The sequence below is a fragment of the Pteronotus mesoamericanus genome, unplaced genomic scaffold (assembly GCF_021234165.1).
Source record: "Pteronotus mesoamericanus isolate MK-2021 breed Mesoamerican mustached bat unplaced genomic scaffold, CSHL_Meso_final contig_90, whole genome shotgun sequence".
NCBI classification, from domain to species: Eukaryota; Metazoa; Chordata; class Mammalia; order Chiroptera; family Mormoopidae; genus Pteronotus; species Pteronotus mesoamericanus.
In genome coordinates this window covers 46,465,224-46,485,372 of record NW_026555277.1, presented here as the reverse complement: position 1 = coordinate 46,485,372, position 20,149 = coordinate 46,465,224, and the positions used below count along the sequence as shown (strand labels likewise).

The 20,149-nt window shown below is 42.1% G+C and overlaps 1 protein-coding gene across 4 annotated transcripts in view; it reads left to right on the top strand.

The window, feature by feature from the left end:
- Positions 1 to 20,149, top strand: part of TEAD1 (TEA domain transcription factor 1) — a 246,362-nt gene that overhangs the window by 40,368 nt on the left and 185,845 nt on the right. The window contains exon 1 of one of the 4 annotated variants that reach the window (XM_054586088.1): positions 8,954 to 8,977. The exons of 2 other annotated variants lie outside the window; for them this stretch is intronic. In XM_054586088.1, the coding sequence (XP_054442063.1) occupies positions 8,969 to 8,977 (9 nt within the window). In that variant the 5' untranslated portion in view covers positions 8,954 to 8,968. Of the gene's footprint in view, positions 1 to 8,953; positions 8,978 to 19,784; positions 19,879 to 20,149 lie in introns of those variants that run through there. One more of the 4 variants, XM_054586090.1, reaches the window with a different exon arrangement.

Sequence of the window (20,149 nt, the reverse complement as noted above, 5' to 3'; positions counted from 1 at the left end):
CCTTGTGGGACAGGGGCTTCGATATGTTTATAGAATCATGTGGTTCTTCAGTAAAGATTTTGATATCCCCTTGCTTTTTGGGGATGGAATTATTGACATAATTCAAGTTTGAAATTCTGTATGAGTAACATTTTGATTTTTTGGAAGGGTATTATTTCTGAACCCGGTTCTTTTCTTCTTCTTCTCTAAATTACACTTTTGTCTGATCCCTGTAGAGTGCTCAAATACAGTCCAAGGCTAATCTGTAGTCAGAAGATTTTTTACATCTGTTTTATGGCAACCCAGGCTTTTTTAAAAAGGATAAATTTCATCAAATTTTAATAACCTCCATCCTAATGTTACCTTCAGGATTTCCCTTCACCCTCATTTGGCCTAAGTAGTATAAATTTTGCATCCATTTATGTGTACCATATTCAATTAAGGGTAGTTTCCTAACTTGAAACTTTTGCAAACTTTTTGCTCTGGGGTGTTCTTGGGGGGATCCAAAGATCTTCTGAACAACTACTTCTAAATCGTGGCTGCTTTCTGGGATTTCTAGAGCATGAAAGACCACCCCTTCAACAACAGGCATCAGGACAAGATTCACTGTCCTGGCCTGGGTCATCCTGAGCTTCCTCCTCAGGGTCTGTCCGTGAGCAACATCCCTGTTCAACCCTGAACAGAGTAAAACAAGAGCAGTGTGGGAAGGCAATGAAGGTGCCGAGTGGGGGAGGGCGATGTCTTTGTGCCATAGTGAGAGGAGAGGAGGGGCTGTGGTGGCATGCTGTGGCGTGCTAAGGAGGATGTCCTTGTGCCACAGTGAGAGGTAAGGAGAGTATTCTGAATAACACACATATTAATGTGGGTAAGTTGTAAGATACAGTCCCATGAGCTCCCTGAGAGGGAGAGGCCACCAGTGAGTCAGCCTCATGCCTTGTTGAGTGTAGGCAGCAGCCCCTAGCCATCCTGCGCCCCCTCGTCCTCTCACACCTGCGCCACTTGCTTGATTCCCGTTGACTTCGCAGCACCTCTCCATCTCTTCCCCTCTTCCCTTTCTACACTTTTGGTCCAAAGGCCAGCCTAGGGACAGGGATCATTTTGTATTGAAAAGGACAAGCAGTCCTGAGATAAGTCTTGTTAACCTTTACAGAATTTAATCTGGGAGAAGTTCTGGGTTGGTTGGGTGGAAGTAATGGTTTAAATAGCAAAGAGCTTGACCAGCTATACTAGTCTTGAGCTGTGAGCTCTGAGACTCTGTGACTTGGAAATGATGCTTTGGGAAGTAAACATTGCGGACATAGCCACCCAGTGGGGATGGGGAATAGGGGGGAAGGCAGGGCGGGAGGAACACAAGCCGGGTAGCATTGTCTAGAATGAAAATTTGAACATTTCCACTTCGCAAGCCAGGGTGTGTTGGTGGCTAAAATAGCATATGATTTCCCTAATCTGTAAATTTTTTAAGGCATGACTGAGTCTTTGCATCCTCACAGCCTATTTTGTTCCTAAATAGTTATTGAAGAGATTTAAATTATATAGATTTCTTTTCGTTGACTGGAAGGGATCTTTGAAATCTGACTTCCTCATTTTGCAGGGATGCAGGCAGGCTAAGTGACCTTCCAGATCTCAGCCAGTAATTGGCGGAGGTGGAGCTCTTTCCCCTGCTTCTCCTCTTAGTGAGGGGCATTTCTCATCATATCATGTTGCTCTCCTAATTAAATCGTGGATAATGTCTATGACATGCTTAATTTCTAATTAGATGACTTTATGGATCAATTTGCATTTAATGTTAAATCTAATGTGGAAATCATTAAAAAGTTAGATCCCTGGAGAGAGGAATAGGTACTTATTGCCTGCCTATTAAAAATAACAAGTATATGCCCTGTGTTAATAATACATGAACCTTTTTAAGTGGAATGGGAAAATATTAGTAGAGAATGCAGAACCTATAGAAAGTCCATGTGCTTGTGAGTTGGGGAAACGTCTGGTGTTCAGATCAGATTTTATAGTGCTTATAGTAACTGTTGCAAGAGGTACCATTTACTGCAACTTTATGGTGTGCCAGTGTCTGGTAAGTCCTTTAGGGTCATTGTTTTGTTTAATCCTCAGAATAACTCTATGAGGTGAGCGATATTATCTCCATTTATGGATAAGGAAATTGAGGCTCTCTAGAGATGAACGTCTTGAAGTGAGCAAATGGTGAAGGCAGGATGTGAAACCAGGCCAGTTGGATTGCAAAGTCGACTCTGGACTAGACTGTGAGGTGCTCCCGTGGGTGCCCAATAATTCTAACCAGTAGAACTCTACAGTGGTCTGAGTGTTAATCTGTTGGATTCTAAAGTGTTTGCAGCTGATGGTACTTTGGAGCGACATCAAGTGCTACCATTATTGCTTTAATGTCGAGAGATGGTCCCTGAAGTGACCAGCCGAGGCTCCAAAGGTGAACGGATCAATTCTTCAGCAAGTGTGACTCCCTGTCTATGACTTGTCTGAGGTTGGCCAGCACCTCCTCTGGGAAGCCACTCGGCACGTTCAACCTTGAGCATGCATTTTCTTTGGACCTTGTATCCTTTGTGGGATGTTATTTTAGACACATTTCTTTTTTATTTTTTAATTTTTTTTATCCTCACCCAAGGTCATGCTTATTGGTTTTAGAGAGAGGAAAGGATGGGGAGAGAGAGGGAGAGAAACATGGATGTGAGGGAAACATCGAGCGGTTGCCTCTTGTATACTCCCTGATTGGGGACTGAACCCCCCACAACATAGATATGTACCCTGACCAGGGATTGAACTTGTGACCTTTTGGTTTATGGGATGATGCTCCAGCTAACTAAGCAACACCAGCCAGGGCTAGACTTTTATATTTTTTATCTTTATTTTTTATATATGACTACAAACATGAAAACCAGTTTGTCCTACTTGCTAGTTACTAGTCCACTTGATGTAGTTGTGGTTTCCTTGAGGATACGTGAGTGTGGAAGCTCCGGGCTCAGGGCATGGGGGCACTCTTTAAGGTAACTCCTGCTTCTTGTTCTTTTCTCCTATAAGAACAGTTTCCATTTATTGATGAGATGAATGGATCTAGGAGCACTTAACATTTTCTTGCTCTTGATAGTGCCAGTCCCTGTCGCGAAAGGGATGATCTACACCCCAACCTAACCCCCATGTCGTGGAGCTTTCCCAGTAGTACAGGCAGACAGACAAACAAGCAAACCAGTGATATAAATGCTAAATATAGTCGCATGCAGATACTGTCTACAAGCTCATTCGCTCATTCTTTCACCAGCATTTTGAACACTTATGTTACTAGCACTATGCTATATGCAGGGCATGTGAAACCGGATAATGTCTGGTATCCCAGGAATTATTTCACCACAAGAAAAAGTGCCTGAGAAACACAGATGCTTCTCTTGTGATCTTTCATCTTAGACATTTAAACTCTCTGGGGTTAAGTAGTCATTTGAGCATGTACAAGCTTCTAAACATGTTTTTCCCACATCCAGCAGGTTTTTTGTATGTGTTTGTGGGGGAAGATGCACATAATGAATTTGGGTGTTTTGATTTGGCAGATATTGGTGGGATTCTTAGGGTAGTGGTTCGCAGATATCCCCATGCACAAGAGTTGCCTGGGTGGCTGGTTATATTCAGATTCCAGTGCTTCGCTCCTAGATCCTTTGATTCACTAGATCTGAGTTGGGGCTAACCATTTGCACTTTAAGCTGCAGTGCAAGTGAGTTGAATGCAAGTGGTCTATGAACTGCATGTGGATCAGATTCACACAGTGCTGGGTCAAGGCTGTGGAGCAGCATAGTCTGGAGTCTCATCCAATCTCCGTCACTTTGCTTTAGTCTTCCACAGCCTTGGGTAGGTCATCTGGCTTCTCCAAGCATTGCTTTCCTCATCAGCCTGAAACTGCTGGCTGAGATGTGAGAGGAGGGACCCAAGCGAAGAACAGGATAGAGACTCCCATGTATTGCCCCGTGCCCAAAATTAGCATATTGGTTACTCACATTCCTGATTCATTTTTTTAATGTGAGTTGAGCTGTTGCATATACACATCGTGATTTCTCTTTATTTCACAAAATAAAAGGCTGTAACCACATTAAAGGAAATGAAACAAAAGAAAAAAAGTTTACCCACAAGCTCACCATCCTAACACAACTGTTTGCATTTTTCCTTTTAGCCCTTCTCTGTATACAGACATATTTCTATATAGCTGTAATCATATGTAGACTCAATTTTGTATTCTACTCTTTTCAGTAAACCTTAAGCAAATGTTTTCCAAATGGTTGCATAGTCTCGAAGATGATTCTTAATGGTCTTGCAATCTATCATCCCATAGGCTAAACTTATTTAACCATTCATCTATTATTGCATGTCGAGCTTTTTTTCTTACAGTTTTATATTATTATTAAAAATAATACTTGAAGATATGGTTTTATGCTTCTTCTTATAGCTTATTTCCTAGGAGCAGTATTTCTTGGTTAAAGAGCACAAATTATTTTTATTATTTTTGGGGGGGGGGGGCTGTCAATGGATATTGCTAAACTGGATTCCAAAAAGGTTGCACTAGATTGCAGTGCTGCCAGGAGTGCAGGAAGGTACCAATTTGAATATCTTGGCCTGCATTAGATACTGTCACTTCTACAAAGGTTTGGCTCACTGGTGCCTCATTGTTTGATTGGTGTTTCTTTGACTATGGTAAAGGTTGAGTAAAGCTTTATTATTATTATTATATTTTTAGATTTTAATTTCTTTGTTTTGTTATAGATAGGACCTGTCTGTTTGAGGTCAGATTTAATGCCTAGAATTTTTTTAGATTTTGGATTTTACAGTTAGGAAAAAAAACTAACAAAAAACAAACCCAGAGCCCATCTGTATAATAAATACTTTGGACATATTTTATGGTTGTATTAGCAGCTCGTGATCTTCCTTGCAGGTCACCAGTTAATGGGGCAACATTTGAAGAGTAGAGGAGCTTTTCCTCTTCTTAGAGACCCCTTTGTTCTTTCCCTTCATCATCCCCCCATTTCCTGTCCCCTTGCTCCCTTGTAAGTACTGTTTTTGTCTCATTGGAGATAAAACATAAAAGGATCAGCTTTTCAGTCATGTTCCTTCAACTTACAAAACATGGGTTGCCTAAATTATGTATTAGTACGGATGGAGGATAAAGAAAATCACAGCATTGTAACAAATTGCCTCTGACCATACTGCGAAAGCAAATGTCTCACGTGGTCTCCTGTGGAATTGTAGAAAGGTGTGTTTGAGGGTGTAATCTTAACTTGTGCTGAAGGAGAGTCCAACCTGTTTTTCAAGTTGGTCTTGAATAACTTTGTTCCTTCTGGAATGCTCGCCATCCTCAGCATGACAGAGTTTGCTTGATGACAAACTCCTTCTCTCTGCTGTATATACTAGGCCGCTGAACTAGTTTGTTTATTTGCCTGGCACACCCAGCATTTGATGGGTGGCCGTTGTACCCCAGGCCCCCTTAGAGTGGCCCCTGTGGCCCCCTCATCCCTCCGCCCACAAGGACCACGGAAGGGCTAAAGGACATGTACCTCCTTGGGCAGGAGGCTGTTGAGCATACAGGCCCCCTCTCCTTAGATAATGCTGCCCCAAATGGGTGCCTGTTGGGAGTCAGATGTTGAATAGCAGGGTGTATGTATACATAAGAGAATGGTCGCAGCACAGTTTTAGTTTAATTTGTTAATGAAACAAGACGGAGCACATTTTCTCCTTCCGCACACCTCATGGGCTGTTTGATATGAGGCACAATTAATTTATTTGTACTGTCTGTGGAGGCATATGCCAGCTAATGTAGTGCAAGAGCTTTTATCTTTCTGTGTGTAATGAAGAGGGGCAGGCTGCTGGCAAACTGACAAGGATTACTGATGACTCATTCTCGGACTGTAAAGTGCTTTCTTCTGAAATCATAAAATGCGTACACTCGCACGCGTACATGCAAACCTAGTTCCTGTTTGAAATAGGCAGAACCAGTTTGGAAAAGTGCAGGCACCTCTGAAACACTCCAGGGGAAAGAAAGAAGAAAAGGCAGGCGAAACTATTTCTCCAGCTCCCTGGCCTGATTGAGAGCAAGACCCCTTGCTCAGTGGGGGCCCTGCCCTCTGGGAATAGAAACCCCCTTTCCAGCCTCGGAAGGCCCGCTCCTTTGTGCTGCCCCCTTTGTGCTCCAGCAGGCAGCCTTTCCCCATATCCTCCTCCCTGTGGGGCCAGAGGGACAGTGCCTGGCTTACCTGCCCTCCTGGGCGGCTTCCTACTGGAGATCCCCTGGCCTTGAATTCTGGGCCTGTTTGATGATAGCCCTCGAGTGCACTGGGTTCCATCTGGCCTTGGCCATGGCTGTGTTGTAGGTTGCTCTGTCACCCCACTTAGATGTGCTTCAGAAGAAATAGTTTACAAAGTAGCTAACAGTCCCTTGGTCCATAACAGTGTATAAAGCATTAGGGCATTGCAACAACTCTGAGTTTGTTGTGTTGTTATCCCATTTTATGGATGAAAAAATTGAAGTGCATACAAGTGAAATAACATGTTCACGATCAAGCAGCAAGCTGGTAAAAAGGTAGTGGTGGTGGAACCAGAACTTTGAAATCTAAAACCTGACCATAAAGTCTTTTTGGACATTTATTCATTAAGGGCAACATTCAGCATTTTCTATGTAAGAAATGTATAAGTGATTGGCTGGGGGAGCTATTCAGGAATTATATGAGAGAATGTACATTTCTATATTCTTTGGAATAGCAGGAGGGTCACAGGATATTTTCTGGAGACCTAAAAACAGTTTATTTTGCCCCATCTTGTATTGGTCCAGAAAATTAAACTCCTAAGGGTTCCTTCCTGTGCCAGATGGTTGGCTGAGCTTGTTGTGCAATGAGGACCAAATGTAAATGTCCTAGTTGGTTTGTTACCTGGGTATAAGTGACACAAATCACTGTGCATGGCCTTGTTGACTCTCAGAACTGGAAGAAACCATGGAGATTTTACAGGTGAGGAAACTATGGCCCAGAGAGGGAGAGATTATGTGTTAGGAACAATTCCATTCATTTATCCAACCATCCATCCATGTATCTGGCAAATGTTTTATTAAGCCTCTGCTGGGTGAGGAGATAAGGCTTCAGCTATGACTAAAACAGACACAGCCTGTCTTCAAGGAACATACAATAGTGGGGAACACTAAATAGTGGAGCAGACCCGTGGAGTACAGCGTGTTAGGGATGAGGTGACTGAAGTGTGGGAGCCTGGGCACAGAGGAGGGCATAGTCAGGGCAGGCTGCCCTGGAGGAGTGGTGCCTAAGCGAGACTTGAAAGATGGAGCCGACAGTCATCTAAACATGGGGAGCCAATGTCAACTGCCAACTGAGGCCTCCTAGGTCTCACATTCAACAGAAGTCGGTGCCACAAAAAACACTTTATGTGCTTAGACACCAGCAGGCATCAGGCTTTGTGAGACTTCAGTGTGTGTCAGAAGTGCTCACTCTAGGCTCACACTGTGCAGTATGTGGCGGTGGCCACCAGCCACATGTGCTGTTTGGCTCTTGGAAGGTGTCATATGAAATTGAGATGTGCCACAAGTACACAGTGACCACTGGATTTTGAAGACTTAGTATAAAAAGAGAATGTATAATACCTCATTAACACGTTCTTCTTTCTATTGATGACAGGTTGAAAAGTTTGTTTGTTTTTCCATAAGATGGCTCTAGTAGTACTTAGTTGTCTTTAACTTCATTTGAAACAATTTTGTTAGATCGTATGTGACAGCTGTCATATCAGTGTGCATTTAAAAAAAAACAACAGAATTGGTGAATTTTTGTGTAGCCATTCTAATATTGAAGATGGGAGAAAATAACACCTTTGGCATATTATGCTTTATTATTTCAAGAAAGGTAAAAATGCAACTGAAATTCAAAAAAAAAAGATTTGTGCAGTATATGGAGAAGGTGCTGTGACTGATCAAATGTGTCAAAAGTGGTTTGTGAAGTTTCATGCTGGAGATTTCTTGCTGGATGATGCTCCATGGTTGGGTAGACTAGTTGAAGTTGATAGCAATCAAATTGAGACATTAACTGGAACAATCAACATTATACCACATGGGAGATAGCCAACATACTAAAAAAATCCAAATGAATAAAGTTACTGGTGAAAATGAAAAATGTGTCTTTTATTTTTGGACAAAAAAAAAACCATACGGGCTTTTTGGCCAACCCAATATTTGGATGTGTTGGGTTACAAAAGAAGTTACTGAAATGAATTTCACCTGTTTCTTTTTACCTTAATGAGTCTACTAGACTATGTATCATGACACATGTGGCTCACATTGCATTTCTGTTGGACAGCAATGTTGGTGGAGAGAGAGGCCCAGGAGAGGAAGCTGGGTTGGCGATATGAGCACAGAGGATAGAGGGAAGAGGTGTGAGGGATCCCGGGGCATAGCAGGCCCTCACATCTCTGGACCTCCCTGCCCTCTTCTCTAACGTTGCAGTCACAACCTTACAGCATGGGTTGAGGATGAAGTCAGAGTGCCCATCAAAAGCACATCCCATTGTGAGCTGTGGTTCCCCTTGTAATAAAACAGTTAAGGATTGAGACAATATATACTATACAGTATACTGATATTTTGAAAGACAGCTGAGAAACTTGGCCAATTGCAGAATAAGAGGCTGGTGTATGGGAAATGCATCTGTGACATGATAAATTTTAGACTGGGGGTGGGTCTGTGTGAGATGACGGGGCTAAGAAACTTCCAGTTCTGTTGTCCGCGGCTTGCTCTGCTCCTGGAGTTCCCTTGCCACTCGATCGGAGTTTGCACCCTGGCTTTCAGAGTCCTCCTTCCTTGTTTTGTTTGAAAAGGCCAAATATGAGATTTTTTAATTTCTTTTTTATCTTCAGGTACTTAATATTGTATTTCTGAAACTCAGCATTCATTAAACGCTTGATGAATGAACTGTCATTCTACCAATATTTACTGAAAACCTGGATGTATCAGGTACGTGCAGGACTCCAGGGACTTCTGGTGAGCAGGACGCAGGCCCTGCCTCCGTGATGCTCACTGCTGGGAATGAGACAGTTATCAGGCCACGGCAGAGAACTGCGGGAGCCATGGGAAGCATTTTTAATTGTTAAATCCTGTGACTCAAAGGATGACTTGATTAAAGATCACAAAGGATGGAGCTGAGGGATAGTGGTAGCTGACTGAAGTACACTTTCTTGTAATTTCCTTTTGGACAGTGACATCGAGGAGTTGTGTTTACCAAGGATCCTACCAGCCCTTGGGTTTTCAGCACTGGCAGTGTTTAATATTAATTTTGTACCTGTATATTAATTACACTTTTCATTGTCAGTCACAGACCCCAAAGGGGGTGCACACAGACCAAATGGCCCTCCCCAATTGGGAGTGACCAGAAATAACTGGAAGGCTTGCAGAGGACCGATGGGGCAGAGTTACTTGGTAGGGCTCTGCAGGGGGTATTTGAGGGACATGAAGTAGCTGTGACCTGGCATTGAGGTGGCAGTCGGGCAGACAGTCAAGTCATTTCAGCAGGAGATAGCATCTGATACTCATCCCTTCAGGCTAGTCTTGTCATAGTGGCAGTAAATAAGGCTGCCTCCCGTGTGTTCCCAGAATATCTCTTCCTGCAGAATGTCTTTGAGGGGATGTTTGACTTGCAAGCATGTGGTTGATAAAATAAATACATTTAAAAAATGTAAACCTCTCCATGAGAGGTTTTAGTCTATTCTCTCCCCGGGGAGAAATAAAGCCCTTCTTTAACCTCTTTTCTTCCCCAAGTGCAGAATTCCTGCCATGCTTTATAAGAAGAAATATTTTTGGAATGTAGCACCTGCAGAACTATGAAGGGGCTCTGCCCAAACCACTGGGCGGCGGCTACTGTGTGGGTGGTTTCTTAAGGGTTTGTGAAGAGATACCCACTCTGACACCTGCAAAACATTTGAGGAGCTGGTCCAGGGTTGTAGGGGTAGGGATTCAGAGTCTCTTAAATTGTTTTTAGCTGAAGTCTGTGGGCAGGCAGCTGTAGTAGACACTTCTCTCTGATGTTAGAGGAGCCTTACCGTTTAATGATACCTGGCTAGAGCAGGGCTTGGTGCCTAGAAAAGTTCCTGGCAAGATGTAGAAACAATATACAGGGCCCAGCAGAAGTAACGCCATTGAGTGTGGTTGATAGGGTACATGAATGTCTTGCATGAGATGGACAGCCATTTGAACATTTCACCTAGAATGTCATATGGTGTGCTTGAGTGTGATATTGTTATGTTACAGAATTACATGCTTATGATTTTGTAATAAAGTATTTTTATGTAATTAAAAAGGGGATTTATTTGTGCTGGACCCTGTATAGTTGTTGAATGAGTGAATGAGCAAGAAAATGAGTGAATGAAGGACTGAGGCCCTCTTCTGGGCTTTGGCGGTTTGGTGGGAGGAGAGTGCCCTAGGCCTTCCGCTCACTTCCTGCCAGTGCTCTGTAGATCAACATCATCACCCCTTTGTTAGGGCGTGAATCACCCAGGCATGCAGATTCTCATTCAGTGGATCTGAAGAATCTGCCAATAGGGCTGGTCCATAGGCTAACATTTCTAGTAGCAGGACTCTATTAGGGGTCAGTCAAATCGTTAATAAGTCTTTAATGAATTCCCAGCAGCACGAGGGATCTTGGATAAAGATGAAAGCCTTGGTCCTAATCTCAGAAAAACAGGTAGTCATGGTAAAAAGTCAAGACATCTTTGGAAGCTGGAGGAAAAGCAACTCATTCACTGTTATACACTGTGGTGTGACTAGTGGTCCAGGGAAAGCTAAATGAAGGAAGAGCTTCTTCATGAATCAAGGGATGTTGGCATTAAAGTTGTGTCTGGTTTCAATCCAGTGGGATCCCTACAGCTACCCTAACAGTTGGCCATCCAGCTTCTGCTTAAATGCTCTCAGGTCAGGAATATTGTCTCCTGCGTATACACAGTGCTGCCATTTTACTGATGCAGAAACTGAGGCTGCTAGAGATTAGGCAACTTGTGTAGTGAGGCTGAATTCTTTACAGAGGCACTACAGGGATCCAGACCTTTTGATTTCAGTTAAATGTTCTCTTACCTGCACTCCATTTGGCCCTGATTTGGGGAGAGAGCAGAGAGGCAGATCCTAAAAGCTTGATTGAGCAATTGAACTTACAGGAGAGAAGTAGAGGTGTTGTGGATTCTTGAGCAGGGATGGCTCAAGCTGTGTTGAAGGAACTGGAGTGCAGTAAACCCTTACTTGATGCAGTTGACAGGTTCTGTGACTGTAAGCAAAATGATGTATAATGAAACCAATTTTACCGTAGACTAATTGACATAAACAGTAGTTAAGTTCTTACAGCATCGCATCAACATTATAACAAAATGACTTTATTTGAGGACCTGCTGTATATACCCGTAAATAGAGGTCATTTGGGAGACGCTAACCCTGTACTCCATGGAGGCTTCTCCTACAATGTGTTCTCAGTCTTAATATACACAGAGGCACAGCTCTTTTGATGGGGATTTCATTATAACAGAGGGCTGTTTATTTCACTGACAGACCATTCTCTTATATTGAGCTCAGGCAGGGTCTCCCAGAATCGTTACCCATTAATCCTAATCCTTCCTCTCCTGCTGAAGCTACAGCACAGACCTCTTTTCGTATGCTAGATCATTTAGGGTTTTTTCCTTTTGAAAAATCTAAAATAATTTTTCTTACCAGATTTGGAATGTTATGCCCATTATGAGACATTGAGAAAATATGGAGAAGCAAAATGAAAAATAACTATCAATAATTGCAGCACTCATAGATGATTAGCCGCCCAGACCATTTTCAATGCAGTGTGTATTTGTCGTCGTTTTTACAAATTGAATTATATTGTTTGTGAATGTTTTATAATTTTCTTTTTCTGATGCATATAATTTCATTAATCTTTCATTTCAATAAATATTTGATATTGCAATTGGTAACAATTTCATAATGGGATACATAATTTATTTCCTTTTGTTTGCTATTTTGCCTGTTTGCTCTAATTTTTTTTAGCAGTTGTCAATCACGCTGTCATAAATATTCTTATAGATCAATCTCAGTGCCTTCATTGTGTAGGTAAACTGTATCTCTCTTATCTGTTCCTGGAAGTGGAATGCTAAAGTGCAAGAATTAGTGTGACAATGACCCTCGTGGCCCTCTAGATCATTAATTCCTCAGCCTTATGTCCTCATTCCTCTTAGGTTGTGACTTCACACTCGTGTCTGCTGTCTGAAATATGCTCACATTTGATCATTCCGTTCTCGACGGTCCCTGGGATCCAGATCTGAGATCTCGCTTTTCTTTTTGTGAATGTAGCTTTTCTAATCAGGGCAGCCTCATAGTGCATTAGCTTTTCCAGCAGCCTCATCACACTGAGTCATTGAGCTTGTGGACAACCCAATCCCTTAAGACTTTCTCATGTGATCTCCTCTACCCTATACTTGTGAGTTCATTTTTTTTTTTTTCACCCATTTGGACCGAGTGCATGACTTGACATTTATCCTTATTAAATTTCCACCTTGTTAAAGTCAGCCAGTCATCATACCCTTTGAGATAGTATCAGGAGCAGACTCTATCATCCTTCATAGCCACTGTCCCTTCCAATTCCCAGTCACTGGCAAATTCCAGCATCAAATGATTCAGCAAATCCCAGCAGTCATTTTCATCTCTGTTGTTCTCACTAGTTTGTGAGATCTTCAGGGCCAAGACCATATGCTATTATTTTTCTTTTAGAAACCCTGTCCTTACTTCCATTTTTATTATATATGCCCTAGTGGATAGACAAAAAAATATTAATATGTGAAAACTTGTTTTGATTTAACTGCTGGGATGAAGGCAGTGGTATCACAGTGATGAACCATGTAGAGAAAGAAGTCTAGGCTAGGTCTCTGGGTAAGGAGCTTATAAAGAGGTTGAAGAGACAAAAAACTGAGTAACAGATAAGTAGCTGAGTAAAGCTAAGTTTAGATGCTCTTCCGAGGTTGCACAGGGCTTGGCTGTTTGGGCTTGAGCTGATTGTTGAGATGGATCTTTATGTCTCGCAGAAAGGCAGGCAGTGGAGGTATTTTTCTGGCACAGTGGGTAAATGCCCAGGGCAGTGAAAACCTCAGTTGGAGACAAGAGGGATGGCAGCAGAGATGTTTGCTAGGAGGCCTGATGACAGAAAACCACCCATCCACTGTTTTGAGAATTACATTGAATAATGATCTCATAGAGGAGTCTTATCTGACTGTTCTGTGAGATGTAGAGCAAAAGTTGCCCTCCCTTTTTCTTTTTTATTCATTGAGCTCCAAATTTATTAAGTTAATACCTGCTCATGATTGATACTATCCTTAGATCAGAGGCTGAACAGAAATCAGAACGTAGAAGCTGATTCCTGTCCATTGGCCCATACTCTATCTAAATAAGCTAGATTCATGGTGTGAAGGCAACTTGATAGCTCCTCCATTTGTCCACCTTTGAGCCTGCCTGGGGCCCCATCGGCATTTCTGAGTTTCAGACCCTCACCTGTGAAAGCAGAGTAATCCCTTCCTGCTTGCCTTTCAGGGTTGTGAAACACACATGAGACTGTGCTTGCTATGAGAAGTAAGCTCTGAGCACTGGACTTTGGACACAGCTGCTTCTAAGGAAAGGCCTGTTGAGTTGAAGGACAATGAACTAGGCAGCATTTCTTAGCTTCAGAGAGTTAAGGGACAGGAACCTGAATGTTCCAGCTCCCCCGGTGTGTGTGGCTGTGATGTTTTCCAGATGGCTCTGGGATCCCTATTTCCTGCCCACAACCAGTTTAACTTTCTTGGTTAGAGCAAAGGCCCTTGTTCATGAAAAGGGAAGCTTTCCTCCAGGGAGGAAGAAATGTATCTTTGGGGCCAGGTCTAATTACTGGGGGTTCGAGCACCTCAAGCCCTGCCCCAGTGATCATCTTGGAAGTTTCAGGGTTTCTCCTTTGGGTGGGGCTTAGTTATTTGTGCAGGGTGAGCCTGCAGGTTTCTAAGGTAGACAAAGCTTATTCCTCCTGCCTTCTTCCATGTACATGGTGGTGTTTGTCATACTTCCCTCAACTACAGGAAGCTTAGTGCATATTTCTGTACAGGTGTATTCGGCAGTGCATACCTACTCAAGTAACACATATATGTGTGAATGTACATGTGTATGTAAACAAACGTGCATTCACAGCTAGATAGAAATATGCAAATGCATACTCATTGTTTTTAAAGAAAACGGAAGGTCTAGGATTATATTAAAGCTTGGTTTCGTCTTTCGCGTTGATCAAGTGTTCATGTGCTGCAATTATTTTAATTTAGAAAAGGAAATTCATGCAGGGAGATGGGGAGAAAATAACTCCGGCTAATTGTCAAGAATTGAGGCAGTCCAGAAAAGCAGTGTATCCAGCAGAAATTGGAACCTTTAAGTGTCTGGCTCAGGAGTCTATTACTTTTTTTTTAAAGTCCAGTTTAGAGCTACTGGTAGCTCCCATTCCAAGGAATGGCTGACTCCTTCCTCCGTAGTTAGAGGATTCTCTTTTTCTTTCCCTCCCAATTCCTTTTTGCTACATTCGCTCTCCGTCAGCCTGGGCACAGAGGCTACTGCAGGAAAGATTAGAAAAGATAGGAGGTGAAGAAAAAAGAAGACCTTATCCTACTGCGGTGGTTCATTGTCATCACAGGTCTGTGCCCCAGACAGAAGGTAGCCCTGTGTAGAGGTGGGGCTAACATGTTCGCAGTTCCGGGCATTTCTGTGTATGTTACCTCATCGCTACCCTAGGAGGGAACACATGATGACACTGAGGCATGGTGATAGTAAATGCATTGCCCTGCTACACAGCCTCAAAGCAGTAGAGTGGGCATTAAAACTCAGGCCTCTGTGCTAGAGCCAGGCTTCCTACCAAATTCCAAGTCTTTGGGCAGATCCCTGCCTTCCCTGCCTGCCCTCCCTGCCTCCTAACGTGCTTCACTTTTTTGAGCACCTGCTATGTGTTATGCACTCTTCTGGATCCTGGGGTTATAGCTGTGACCAAGGCAGACATATAGAGACCATGAGACACGCATCCTCTGGGCCTGCCACCGCTTTGCTCCCTATATTGCCACGCATCTTTCTATAACATGCAGTTACCGGGCTGTATTTGTGTTACATGTTGCTGTATCAGCTTCTCACTGGACTGTGAGATCCTGAGGGAGGAGCATATTTGTTGCTCATCTTTGTCAGCGCAGAGCCTGGCCTGGAGTTGGCTTCATGCCTGTCTAAGGCAATTGCATGAATGCTTTTTATCTGTTGTATGACACCAGCCAAACTGAATAATCCAGGTATTGCTGTTCCCATGTCTCTTGTCAACTCTGCAGAAGTAGCCCTACAGAAGTCGACTTTGTAGGCTACACTTCACCTAGACACCTAGAGACAGGAGGAAGGCAGTCCCTCAAGCCCTGCATCATCAGTACGTGTGAATTGTGAACAGAAGTCTCTTTTAAAGTGTTAATATGGTTGTCATCATTGTTTACTCTGGCAAATAGTTTGCCTCTCAGAAATGCTCTGAAATTCCAAATGCATCCTTTTTTCTTCCTCTCATTTACTCTCTCCACTTAAAACTGGAATATGTTACTATGTTTACAGCCTGTTAACACCAAAGAACTTTATTTTTTTCTAGCCTTTTGTTTTTCCTTTTTGCCACAGCCCACCTAGATCAAAGTACTCAGGAAAGGCACGTTTACATGGTAGCAATGTACCTTAAAACAAAAATGAATTCAATTTAAAGAAGGAAATGGAATTAGGATATTATTTGTGTTTAAGATTTTAGATACTTTCTTAAACTCAAATAGTTATTGTTGCAAAGTTGGATAGAAGTGATCACCTCTCTTCCTTTGAAAATACATTTTATCAATGATTTTTCTCAAACCTATATGTGAATCTATGAACATTCACTCTGTGTGTTCTAAGTTTCAGGTGCAGATGTAACCTTCAAAGCTTATGGAATGGTGCTTGAACATATTAATTCAATATAGAATTTTTACCAAATTTGTTAGTTATATGGGATGTGATGGGTTCCAGCTAGAGCCTTAATTTTTGATTCTTATTCATTCACAAAGAAATGTCATTGGTAAAGCAGGAAAAAAAAGGATGTTTCTTTGAGATAGAAAAATGAGGTTTGCTTCTCTTTTACATTTAATTGTTATGCATGAAAATATATTTTCTTTTTAAATTTTACTTATTATAAAACAGAGAAATTTATAATCACCATCTTTTATTGTTTTGTCAGAAACAGTCTGATTCTTTAGAAGTAAAAACGCTGTTAGTATGTACATATATATAATGTGGTTACTAATATTTTATGGGACTTAAAATAGATTGAAGTTTTACCCTCGCTGGTGTGGCTCGGTTGGTTGGAGAGTCATCCTGTGCACCAAAACGTCACAGGTTCAATTCTTGGTCAGGGCACATACCTAGGTTGTAGGTTCAGTCCTGGGTAGGGGTATGTGGAGGTAGGCAATTGATATTTCTGTCTCTTTCCCCTCCCTCCCTCCCTCTCTCTGAAATCAGTAAATGTATCCCTGAGTGAGGATTGAAAAAAATTAAATTAAAAAAATAAAATAAAAATTTAAAAAATAAAAAGATTTAAGTTTTGGACAATCCAGCCATGTCTGTGCCAGAAGCCTACTTGTTCTGGTAGACAACTGAACAGAGTAGAAAGAGAATCTTATACTTGAGAGCTCCCTACAAGCCTGGTTTTAGTTCCCATGTTTACAGATGAGGAAACTGAAGCCCAAGTTGCAAAAACAAGGAATTGCTTAAAGTTATATGATATTTGTGTCTTACCAAGTGAAGTTAAACTCCTTGGAGTTAGATCATGTGATGACTTATCTCTGGCTCTGTAATTCACATATGTTCCATAATAAGGATGGTTTGACTAAATAAACAAAAGACTAAGCAAAAAAAAAAAAAAAAAAAAAAAAGTAATCATTATCTACATTTAAAAATACTCTCTATGTTTCAGCTTCCCTATCTCAGATTCTCCAACATTCGTTACCTGTGACAGTTCTTTGTGAACGTATGAGAATCAAAACCCAAGGTCCAAGCCGGGACTTTGCTTACGTACAGAGGGTGCCCAGACACATTTGTAGGGGTGTAAATTATGGAAACTACCTTGCTCACAAATCTTGTTTAAATAGAGGTGGCTGTGGGCACCTGTCTGGGAATCCTCTGCAGTTGGATCCTTTCCCTTTCCATTTCAGGTTAGAAAATCATTGGATTTTCTGTGAGTTTAACTTGCCTTGTTAACTATTCCTTAAGATAACCCTGTGTGTGAGCTCTGAAAATCGGAGCAATATTCTAGCCTCTCCTTTTTTCTGGCAGTTAATTAAAAGATTCAGTACTTACTGAAGGTGATGTGTGTTGAGCCAGGTCCTGAGGACACATCCAAGTATGATAAGGGTCCTGCCTTCAAGGAGCTCGACACAGGAGCTAGCTCTGCTGACAGGCCTTACAAAGGTGCTCTAGTACGAGGCATATGGCCATGGGAGCGGGCAGCAGGACACCCCCGAGTTTGGTCTGACAAGTGGACAAGCGACTTAGTGTTTCTAAACCCCATTTTCTTATCTGAATAATGGATATGGCAATATTACATCTCTACCTAATACGGTTGTGATGGGGATTAGAAGAAATAATAAAGTCCTGACTCCTGTGCCTTCCACAGTAGTGTTGAATAAATGTTAGCTGTGGATATTCTTTCCATTTACTCCTACAAGGTATTTTCTTAAACTTTTGCCATTGTGTTTGATTTTAGGAGGCAAAAATATTTTTCTATCCATTAATTAGAAGTTTGCTGATTTGGCAAAGGAGCTGCAGCCATCCTTTAGCTCCCACAGTGACTTGGAATTTGGAGTACATGCTTGCGTAATGGCGATGTGGATGGGCATTGTCTTTGACCTAACTCCAGCTGGGCCGTGCTCCCAGCTGCTGAGCTGGACAGTGCTGTAGTGTGTCCAGGCTAGCACCTTCTTGGTTTTCAAAGTCTGATTTTATAGGCCCCTTGTTTTTGCTCCATCCCTTTCCTGGCTGGTGTTCCATCCCTGGCTTTCCTAACAGAGGATAGACAAAAAAATTTAGAAGAAATGAAACTCTGTTCTACTTATTAGTTATCTGTTTACTCCCACAGGAAATAGTTTAACTTAGCAAAGAAAGCTAAGGTAGAGGTCATGGTTCACACAGCCTAAAATGTTGCTTTTGTTGGTATAATAGGTAAGCTAATACCAGAGTGGTCTGGGCATAGGTTAGGCTGTATTTGACTCTCCTACTTATCCCTAGATTTTAGCATTTAGATATTTTTGCTGAAATTTTCTGAGAATATAGTTGATGATCTGAGAGTGTTTCAAAATCTCATGGGACCTAAGCAGATAACTTTTCTCCTTGGGTAACCAGTATCATTGGTACTAGTACTAGGTCCACAAATCTTATGATGATGATATTAATCTTTGTTCAGTCCAACTTACTGTACTTTGTAGAGAATAACTTAGTGGGAGCAGCCCCTGTTAAGTGCCTTGGTGTTTCCTATTCATTGTTCACTGCAGTTTTAGAAATAAAATATTAGGGAATTTCATGAATTTAAGTTGTGCGGAAGTGATGGCAATTAAGATTTTAAATGTGGTCTCTGATTGGAGAGGGAGGCCTAACAAAATTTAAAAAGCAAATCTTAAAGTATAGGTGAACAGGGTATTATTTGACAGGCGGTATAGACGATGACACGATGGAAACCACTGGAGGCCCCCAGGTGGACACTTGCCCTGCCCTTGTTGGATAGCGAGGAGCCATGGGGACAGGGGCATTCAGTGGGCTTGAACCATGGAATTTTTACCAACTCCTATGGAAGTATTCCAGTATTTTAAACAACCAGCATGGCTGTACCAGTGAGATACTGACACATTCCTTTATTTGGAAAACACCTACGGTGTGACAGGGGCAGTCTCTGTCTTCATGGGGGTCCCCAGCCTGCACCAGTGGCTTCAAATACTTCCTGTCCTTGGACTCCAGGAATCTATCCTAAGGAAATGACTATAGGGATGTTGCTCTACCAGTGAAAAGTTGGGGCAACATCTAAATGTTCAGCCATGGGGAAATAGCCAAATAATGGTAGATTCGTGACATGGAATGCTTTACCTCTTAAAAATCATGAACACAAAGAAAATTTTAGGACTCAGAAAAATGCTGAGTGTGAAATGTTAGGTGGTCAATAAAAGAACCCAAAACTATAGGGAATAAGAAGAATAAGAATAAGTTATTAGTGCAAGAAAATGCATCAAAAAGCATTGTTAGTAATGACTTTTTGGTGGAGGACTGTGGGGAAATTTTATCTTCTCTTGTGTATGTTTCCTGTATTTAGTGTATTAACTTTATCAGTGGAACTATTTCATAAATAATGTATTTTAAAAATGCAGTTGAAAGTTTAAAAATTACTGTATAATCAGTGGCCATGTAACATTGAATATAAACTTGGAAAAATACATTTGGGGATTGTGTTCGTCGCCTGGAAGGGAAGCTGCTGATCCATGGGGTAAAAATAAGAGCCTCAGCCAGCCTCCTCAGGCTGGCGTGCCAGCCCCTCCAGCTTTCCATATTGCCCGGGTTCCGAAAGGTCCTAATGGGCTTGTTGAAAGGCTCTACTTGGCTTCTTATTAATGTCCCTCCCTGAGCGGTGCTCTGCTCTGCTGGCTAACCTTGTCAGAAGGTTACCCGTGGCTCTTCAGGGCTCCGCTAATTTTAAACCTGGTCAGCCAGTGCAGTGGCGTGGCATTGCTCTGCGGAGTCACGAACAGCTCCCTGGGAGACATGGCTGGGGAAAGATGAGCTGAGTCCCGGTTTTTTCTCTTCCTCCTGTAAGTGACCAGGCACGCTGAACAAGCAAAGAGAGCTGAGATAATAATGAGAGCTTTTATGGTAAAAATCAGGGTTCTTAAAGGTCTTTTAGCAATGGCAATGCTGGTTGATAATTGCACGGTGTGATGTGTCGGGCATGAGCTGTGTGAATTCTGACTGACAGCACGAGGGGAAGGAAGGCGGCTGAGGTCCTCTCTTCCAGGAACTCGGCTCTGACTGTTTTTAAAGACAGAATGAAACTGCCGTTCATTTTACGACTTATATGGTATT